Genomic DNA, 9,104 nt, shown 5'->3' with positions numbered 1-9,104 from the left:
TAGGTATTTTAGGAATATAGTGAACATTTATTTGGACCAGTAAAAATGTCACTTGAATTATTGGATAAAAGAAAGGAAAGGAAAAACTTTGAGATTGGATTTGAAACTTGGGTGTTGGTTTGGTGGCAAGAGCAAGAGGCAACTGAAAGATGAAGATGAGGAGAAGAAGTTTCACGCAAGATCACAACAACATTAAATATGCCACAAACCAAAGCACTGATGATTATGATGCATGATGCAAAACAAAATAAAACACACATTATATAGCATGCAAGCATGAACATAACACAAACTAATGGAGTCTCAGTCTTGGGTTCTTACAGGCAGTCACACATCACATATACTCCCTATGTTCCAAATTACTCGTCGTGGTTTTAGTTCAACTAAAACCATGACGAGTAATTTGGAACGGAGGGAGTAGCTGCTAGGATCACGGAAAAATGGTGATGACAACACTTAAGTGACTTCGATAGTGGTGCTCCTCGAGTGCCTGGTCTCGAACTCCGGGGTGAAAGCATAGGTCTGTCATAAATTGGTATACCTGGTAGTGACTATGTTTTACATCGCTGTATTGATGTCATTGCTTGGATTTGCTCGGGATGGTTTTTCATGGTGAAAACCTAGAATCTAGCCTTGGGTGGTTAGATCCGGTGACAGTTTGTGCTTGAGTGTCACTCCTTTTCTAAATGTGTCGTTGTTTAAGAACCTTGTCATCCGTTTGGTGTTATGAGATGACCAGTGTGAATAGGGTTTGTTGTAGTTTGTCGATCACAGATCTGATCGCTTTGTTATTTTTCTCCTTCCTTTCGCATAGACGTCAGGATCAATTTCCTGTTAGATTTGTAGTTAGCCTTGCGAATCCATGCGTCACCCACAATGTCGATGGCAAAACAAGTTCTGAGCGTGTGCCTTTTTTCTCCACTGAGGAGATAAAATGATTTGTACCCAGCAGGTGGTTAAGCGCCTGTTATTAGCATCCACAGCACTCTGTTTTTCTTCAAGCGCCTGTCATTGAAGATGCTCTTCCATGACTCTGTCATTGGTCGGCTTGTTTTTGTCTGTGTATTGATGTTTGTGTGCATCCTTACTATGCTGAAGCCAGATGTGTGCTTACCTATGCGTATCATTTCAATGCTTTATTTTGAGCCAATAAAATCAATCCTTTTGTCAAAAAAAAAGTTCTTCAATGAATATACTTTGGAGTCCTACAAATTTGCAATGGGGTTATTTCACTCATTAGAAGAAAAAAAAAGACAAGAGACAATTGTTTAGGAGAGATAACTCGCAAACAGGCACATCTCCTTCATCAAACGGCATAAAAGCTCCAAAAGCACCTATTTAAGAGCTTTATGACATTTTGACCAAAATGTCATGGATACAAAATCAGAAGCAAAAGGCCAAACAAATAGGTCCTAATTCCTTGGCTTAACTTTGATTCACTTTGCCACGCAATACCTACTTCTACAAAAAAAACTGTACTCAGAACCGTGAAACCAGATGGAAGGTATTTTCGAAGTCTTGGTTTTTGGAGCTTTGTAAAACTACTGTACTCAGAACCACGCAATCCCAAGCCAAACTTTGCAAATATGACCAAGTTTATATAGAGAAATATACCATTGATTTTATCCCCTATAAAAGAAACCCGGTCCAAATTAACAAGGTTTGGTTTCTGAACAAAAACTAAATGCAACTAACTATACATCTAACCAGATGCAGCAGCAAGAAACAAACAATCACACCAGTAAATATAGTTCAAGCATCATCATCATAACCATAACCTGATAGATAATATCCAGGATCCATATAGCAGGAGGGGGTGCGGTACGGTATTAACTTAACTACAAGGTTCCGACCCAAAATAACTGCCAGCAGCAGCAACCAAGTCTCGGGACAAGACACAACGGATAAAACAGTCTTCCGGATAAATATAAACTATATATATAATACGCGACCAGCCAAAAAACGGAGCTTCTTCTTCAATGGTGGGCATCAGCCTCGGCGCCGCTCCTCCTCCACCGCCGCCCCGGCAACCTTCAGTTGTCGGCCTTGGTGTTGCTCCTGGTCCTGGAAGCAGGGCTCCCACCAGCCACCACCACACCGCCACTCCTGGTCGCCCGGCGAGGGGTGCTTGCAGCAGCAGGGGTCTCTTCAGCTGCAGCAGGGCTTGCCTTCTTCCTCTTACCGCCACCAGCTGCGGCGGCCTTCTCTTCAGCAGCAGCAGGGCTGGCCCTCTTCCTCTTACCGCCGCCAGCTGCAGTCCCAGCACGCCCCTTGCGCTTCTTCTGAGCCTTCTGGGAACCTTCTTCTTCCTCCTTTTCAACCATCTCGGCGTCTTCTTCAGCTGCATTTTCCACATCAGGAGCAGCAGCAGTGGTCTTGATCTTCTTCTCGTCTTTGGCCTCCTCCTCAGCTCCCTTGCGCTTCAGAGGCTTCTTCAGCTCATCCTTGGCCTCAACCACGATTGTGACGACAGCATCCTCTTCTCCAGCCTTGTTCTCAGCACCATCATCATTCTCTTCCTCGTTCAGGCTGCTGTCATCCTCCTCTTCCTTCTCCAGAGCATCCTCCTCATCATCATTTTCCTCAGCAGATCCCTCCGCGTCTGGCTTCTCCTTGGCAGCCTTGGCAAGCAGATTGTCAATCAGATCCTTCATCTCTATGTTAATCTGCAACACAAATAACAGAAGGCATCCATCAGTAAACATACTTTAAAACATGCTTCAACAGACTTGTGTTTCAATTACATGCCTGTGGGTTCTCCAGGAAGTCGCAAATATCAGTTGGGCAGGAGGGGCAGTTCTTCACAATCTTCTGTGCCCGCAGAGTGCGCCCGCCCCTGCTTCTTTCCCTCATAGAACCCTCGTCACCAAATGCAGCGGTCAAACAAGCTTTGCAGAAGTTATGACCACAGGGAGTAGTAAGTGGTTCCTTCATCAAATTCTTGCAAATGGAGCAGCCAAACTCTGCACATGACCAAACAAACACAAGGCACACATTAGGAGAATGAATGCTTGGAATAGATTTCAGCTATTTAAGCCAAACAGAGCGTAGCAATCAAAACACACGGCATAAAAACTAACCCTTCAACAGCCTCTCATTCATAGACATATGAGCACGCTTCTGGTATTTCCTGAATTGCTTGTCAGTTTCAGGATCGCCTGACTGGGCAGGCTTCTTGCTGATTGGTGGAGGCTTCACCCACTTCCAGCCTTCATTTTCCTATAACAAACATATAAAGATCGATCAGTGGTGATGATGTATGCCTGTAAGTGAAAACATCAGAAGAAGAAAATCGCGTGGACATACAACATAGTCCCAGGAGGGGGATCCTGCCCGTTCAGTGATGTCAGTAGCACCTTGCAGCTCCTTAATCCTGGGCAGTGGCCTTGGCCGGTCACCATGAAGATCACTAAAACCCAGATACCACAACATCAGTGTAAGTAATGCCACTTCTTTTCAAGACAAAAGCATATTGCCAAAACAAAATGTAATAGCTTTGTCAAACCTGGTCCATGGAGCTGGTTCATTGTCGCATCGTACAAAGAGGTACCTGCAGACCTTGTATGTACCCTGAGACAGAAATCAAAAGAATATACATTATCTTCCATTCAGTGGCACAAAATAGAGAAAAGCAATGTTGAACCTCTGCACAGGGTGTAAAATTACCTGAACACCAATCTTCCTCCAGCATTTCTCAATCCTGTAGACTCCATCATAACGCACACCAGTTTCAGGAGCATATGAAGAACGCTTCTCTTTGTGGGACCTTTTAAGATAGTGTAGTCAAATATAAATAAGATGATGGTATAAATAATAAATAACAAATTTAAGCAGAACAGTGGATGGTCTCCATATATGCAGCACATGTAACAACATAAAACTATTCAAGGTAAGGGAATAATTAACAGTATTAACACTGTCAGGCTAGAGTGTAACTGTGATATCAACTACGGACTTATCAAACGCTGATATATTTGAGGAAATAATTATGGCAAGAAAAACATACCGCACAACCCTGACAGGGTAACCCTTCTTGCAACTAAGACGCAGAGCAGCATTCATCTTGTCAAATTTCTGATCAGAAGATTGCTCCTTGTTTGTTCGCTTGTTCCCACTTAGGTCTCTTCCACCACTGTCAGTACAAATTATTCACAGAAATAAGTGCTCACGTGTAGGATCAGACACAGAAGTAAAATGATAGCAAGTGAGTAAACTAGCTAACCTTCCAGTATACAGGAACCACTCCCCATGGTCCTCATCATCTATGTAACCACCTGACAGCGCCACTGACTGGGCACCATGTTCTGACTGGCCAGCAATACCAGCAACATGAGGGAAATGAGCACCCCACTGCCTGCACTCAAGGCGGTCTTCCCAGGTTTCCCCGACTAACACACCAAGACGCCTTTTGGGGTCGTTTTCTGCTGGAATGGGGCCAAAATGATCAGGTGCAATGGTCACAAAGATCTGGCCACTTGAAGCATTAGCTTTCCCAGCCTTCTTTGCTCTGTCAGTTGTGAAAGCCTTGTCGGGTCTAGCCTCATTTCTTATGTAATGAACAGGATTTCCAGAGCCACCTGCACTAGCATTCTTTGCAGTCCTAGCCATACGGATAACCGCAACCAACGCTGCATTAATCCTTGGCTGCGAAGCCATTTTGGATGGGATTGGTCCCCGGCATTTTCCACAGGTCCTTTTTCCACTGTTAACCCACTTCTCAAAGCATTTCAAACAGAAGTTGTGGCCACACGGTGTCTACAAAGATTCAAAAGTAGAATGTAGTGATCAGAGATAGCACCAAATATATAGTAGGCAGGAGTATTGTTATCCTGAGTAAAGTATTTAGAACAGAAAAAGAACATACAAGGAAAGCTTAAATATGAAATCATAATCAAACATAACATCAAATAAAAACACAAGTAGAAATCGTTACTGACAGATTATAAACAGAAGTAATCATAGTTTTCAGCTTAAAAAGTGTGCGGACATGACAAGTAACAGCCTCCTTTCAAATATAGTGACAGTTAAAAGGCTATGCATGTGTCCAGAAGCATGTCAAAGAGAGGCTATGGCAAGCAACCTTTTATGCCAGCAGAGGGTATCAGCAATCTAAGATTACAAACCAAAAGGGCAAAGGGTGCTTCACATGCCCTGGTCCAACCAACCAAAGTAGGTAGTACAGATCAAGAGCTAGCCAATAACTATGATGAAGCCTGTTGGTCAAACAACATATTGACTGGAATCACAAATTGGGAGGAACATGCATAGGCAGGTGGTAAACCATGAACTCAAATAAATATTCAGGACTCCAGGGGTGCAATGGCAAGGAACACATGGTTGTAAACCCAGCCATCTGGGTTCAAGGACTTACCCCAACACAGTATGCCAGCTGGCTAAGATATGTAGCTAAACCTGACTCAATTTAAAGTAGCATTCATGATGAAAGGAAACATGAAACCATGCTTTCAGCAAACTCTCAAAAGAAACCAAAGAGTAGCCAATGCCAGGTATCATTCACTTTAGTTGTATATTAATAGTCTGCTAATCAACATTGAAGGAGTTTGGAGATTTGTGTATAACAAACATTACTTCATTCATATAGCATGATGATGTTTTCACCCCTTGAACTGCAGCATAGATCATGTATGTAATCACTTTGCCACACAAAAAACAGACAAAATACCCTAGGCAGTACAAGATACTAGCAAATATCAGGGAGAATCAAATCATTTGGTCAACAGACTGTGCATTAGCAGTCCAAGGCACAGACAAACCAAAAAAAGGTGAATAGACTTAACAAACCAGTAAAAGGAGCAGGACAGCAAGGCCATCTACAGTAAGTTGCAAATGACATTACACTTGACCAGACTATCCAGATATCATTTAAAACACCACCACAGGAGCTCCCCTGGGTCAAGTGGCCAGGTTACTACAATTTTTAGCAACTGTTAAAGCTTACAGGTGATTACCCAACAACAGACAAAGATGCAATCCTTTAGTCCTACTCCCTTCGTTCCAAATTACTCGTCATAGAAATGGATGTATCTAGAACTAAAATACATCTAGATACATCCATTTCTGCGACGAGTAATTCAGAACGGAGGGAGTATTTGACTACAGACAAGCACCAAACTGCCATCATCAGAAAAACACATGGTGCTGCAGTAATAACAACAAAAAGACTACGGCTGTTGCAGAGCTAGGATTCATATGCGCACATGTAAGCAATGCTGAACAACGCTCCCAGGTAAACACCATTCATGCAGTTATAAAAGTACACAGGTGATTAAGCCTACAAACAGACGAGGTCGTGATACTTTACTCCTATCTAACTACAGACAAGCACCGAACACGCAAGCCGTCATCAGAAAATAAATGATGATGTAACAATAACAACAAATAGATCACAGCTGTTCTAGATTTAGGACTCATATGTGCAGATGTAAGCAATGCTGAACGATACTTGCAGATAAAGGCCATTCTTGCTGTTGAAATTTGCAGATGGTTAGCCACAAACTGACAAATATGTTATCCTTTACACCTATCTAACTAGGAACAAGCACTGAACATGCATACCATGAGAAAATAAATGATGCTATAGCGATAACAACAAATAGACCACAGCTGTCCTAATGCTATGGATTATATGTGCAGATGTGAGCAATGGAAGCAATGACCAAGGCAAAGATGGGTCATTACTAGTGGGTGCGTCTAATTATCAGGGGATTATCTGACAGCAGGGGAGGCTGTGATCCTCTGCTCCTATCTGACTATAGGCAAGCACAGAACACGCATATATTAAAATAAAGTAGATTACTGATGTTGAAATTACATTACAGCTACATCAAACCAAAAAAGAGAAGGCCGCAAAAGCACATCTGAACAAACTGAAATCAATGGATGTTAGAGCGTCCGAGACGGCATAAAGGGGACGATGAGTGATGATTATGCGGGGAGAAATGGATGCAGTGACCCAGAGGAAGATGATGGATCATTACTGCCGCCGCAGGGCGCATCTAATGATGCGGGATTTAACCATTATGACAACAAGCGCGCACGAGAAGATCATATTTTGCAGCGAGCGCCGGGAGATCTATCCGCGCCGCGGATATTATACAGTGAATAATTGCGGGATGGTAGTGGATATAATCATGTGCATTTATTCGAAAACTGACGCGGAGTAAAACACGGGGAGGGGAGGGGATTGCTCACGGTGACGGGGCGCTCGGGGAGCTTCATGCAGAAGACGCAGCTGAAGTTCTTGCCGACGATCTCGAGCGCGTTGTCCTCGTCCTGCTCCTCCTCATCCTCGTCGTCATCGCCGGCGACGGCGGTCTTGCCGCCGAGCAGCTCCTGGCGGCGCTTGGCCTTCTCCTGCTCGGTGAGGGAGGCGTCCGCCTCGATCTCGCGGATGGCGGCGAGCAGGCCGGACCCCCCGCCGGCGCCCCCGGGGGCTGCGGTGGGGGCGGGGGCGGGGGCCGCTGAGGGGGAGGCGTCCTCGCCGGAGCAGTCGGGGCAGGCCCAGGCGGCGGCGTCGGCGAGCGCGGGCGGCTTGGAGAGGCAGGGCGAGTGCCAGGGCGTGGCGCAGGTGGCGCACCGCAGCAGCTCGACCTCCGGCGGCGCCGCGGCCCGGCACACCATGCACACCCCGTCCCCGTCGCACGGCAGGTCCGGCATCTTCCCTCTCCCCGGCGGCGGCGAGGGAGGCGCGCTAGGGTTTTGGGGAGGGGGACGGGAAAGTTTGAAATTTTGATTTGGGGACGGGGACGGAGACGGTCGCCCTCCATTCCTCCGTCCGTCGCTCCTATTTCTAGGCCCCCGCCCCCCCGCCCGCGCGTGATGGGTGGGGTGGGGCCCGCGTGACAGTGGCGAGGTGCGTGGGGGCGCACTGGCGTCGGGTACGGCGGGCTGGGTGAGCGGGAGAGGCTGAGGGGTGGGGCTCGCCGGAGCTGGGCCCGGGCGTCAGTGGGGGCGGGGTGGGACGGCGTGGGCGGGGTGGGGGATTGGGGTTTCGGGGGGAGGGCGGGGAGGGAGCGCGGCAAGGCGAAAGTGGAGGGGGGCGAAATGACGGGACTGCCCTTGCTTCAGATTGGATTGGACTTTGGTCTCCCTCTCCCTCTCCCTGCTGTAAAATTTTGTTTACTGCTGGTCGATCTGATCTGATGGACGGATGGGATGTGAGCTGACCGGACAGGCTAATCTATCTGGCAGGCATCAATCTTGGTGCCATGGAAACTCCCCAAAATCCTCTGGGTAATCCCCAACTCTCATTTAATGTTAGGAGATCTAATAGTAAAGATAAGCAAATAAAAATGAATAGGCAAAATGAAATTAATATAATGTATAAAAGTAGGGCCATCATCGCAGGAAATAAAACTAATGTGAATTTATACGGTGGAAAGATACAAAATAAAATGGCAGAAATAGGACCAGGATCGAAACAAACACATGCGGTAAAGTTAAGATGGTAAAAAATATCATGATACGTACATTTCGCTGTCGAGAAGGAGAGGATCAGGCGATGGACATGTGGTTGTCACTAGGATCGTTTCCTTCCAAGCTAACCATGGGATTTACGCGCGGGCACACTGCCTTCCTCGATCAGATCTAGCTCGACGACGGCGATGTCGACCCCATCGATGTTTACTTACGACCTGACCATGAGAATTCTAGGCAACTCCTCCAGTGGCGGAGCCAGGAAATATGGATCAGAAGGGCCAAGTGCCGTCAAAGTAGGTTAAGGAGGGCCAAAGCATAGGAAAATACACTTTTAACATTAAAATATTGCTAATTATGCACTGTTCATCAGTGAATTAGCAGCAAATTTCCAATGTCGGGGGGCAGGGCCCCTGCCGCCCCCCCCCCCCCCCCCCCCCCCTGTCTCCGCCACTAAACTCCTCGATCTGGCTCGACGATGGATGGCTTGAGTTTAGTAATATTTCCTTCCAACCTAACCATGAGATTTGGGAGAGTAAATTTAACATGCTAGAAAATAGGGGGAAAAAGAGGTGAAGTTATGCTTGGGAAAAAAAGAGGTAAAGTTATGCTTGGGAAAAATAGTAAGCTACAAATACATCACCGTTGAGAATGACATGAAAAAATGG

General features: G+C 46.0%; 1 protein-coding gene across 1 annotated transcript; it reads right to left on the bottom strand.

Moving 5' to 3' along the window:
* Positions 1-1,748: 1,748 nt before the first annotated feature.
* On the bottom strand, positions 1,749-7,799 carry LOC125541678 (E3 ubiquitin-protein ligase ORTHRUS 2-like). The gene is made up of 9 exons (XM_048705023.1): positions 7,213-7,799; positions 4,223-4,755; positions 4,007-4,132; positions 3,667-3,766; positions 3,506-3,570; positions 3,307-3,409; positions 3,081-3,219; positions 2,749-2,963; positions 1,749-2,666 (listed from the first exon to the last, which is right to left on the bottom strand). The coding sequence occupies exons 1-9, from the start codon at positions 7,675-7,677 to the stop codon at positions 2,034-2,036; spliced, it is 2,379 nt and encodes a 792-aa protein (XP_048560980.1). The 5' UTR covers positions 7,678-7,799; the 3' UTR covers positions 1,749-2,033.
* Between the last annotated feature and the right edge of the window lie 1,305 nt (positions 7,800-9,104).

The sequence above is a fragment of the Triticum urartu genome, chromosome 1 (assembly GCF_003073215.2).
Source record: "Triticum urartu cultivar G1812 chromosome 1, Tu2.1, whole genome shotgun sequence".
Taxonomy (NCBI): Eukaryota; Viridiplantae; Streptophyta; class Magnoliopsida; order Poales; family Poaceae; genus Triticum; species Triticum urartu.
The sequence above is the reverse complement of the archived record's forward strand: the minus strand, read 5'-3'. Positions and strand labels throughout refer to the sequence as shown.

Coding starts and splice junctions, on each gene's coding strand:
- LOC125541678 (XM_048705023.1), bottom strand. CDS start 7,677: ATGCCGGACCTGCCGTGCGACGGGGACGGGGTGTGCATGGTGTGCCGG. Junction 4,133..4,222: donor TGGTTCCTGTATACTGGAAG/GTTAGCTAGTTT, acceptor TTGTACTGACAG/TGGTGGAAGAGACCTAAGTG. Junction 3,220..3,306: donor CCCCCTCCTGGGACTATGTT/GTATGTCCACGC, acceptor TGTTTGTTATAG/GAAAATGAAGGCTGGAAGTG.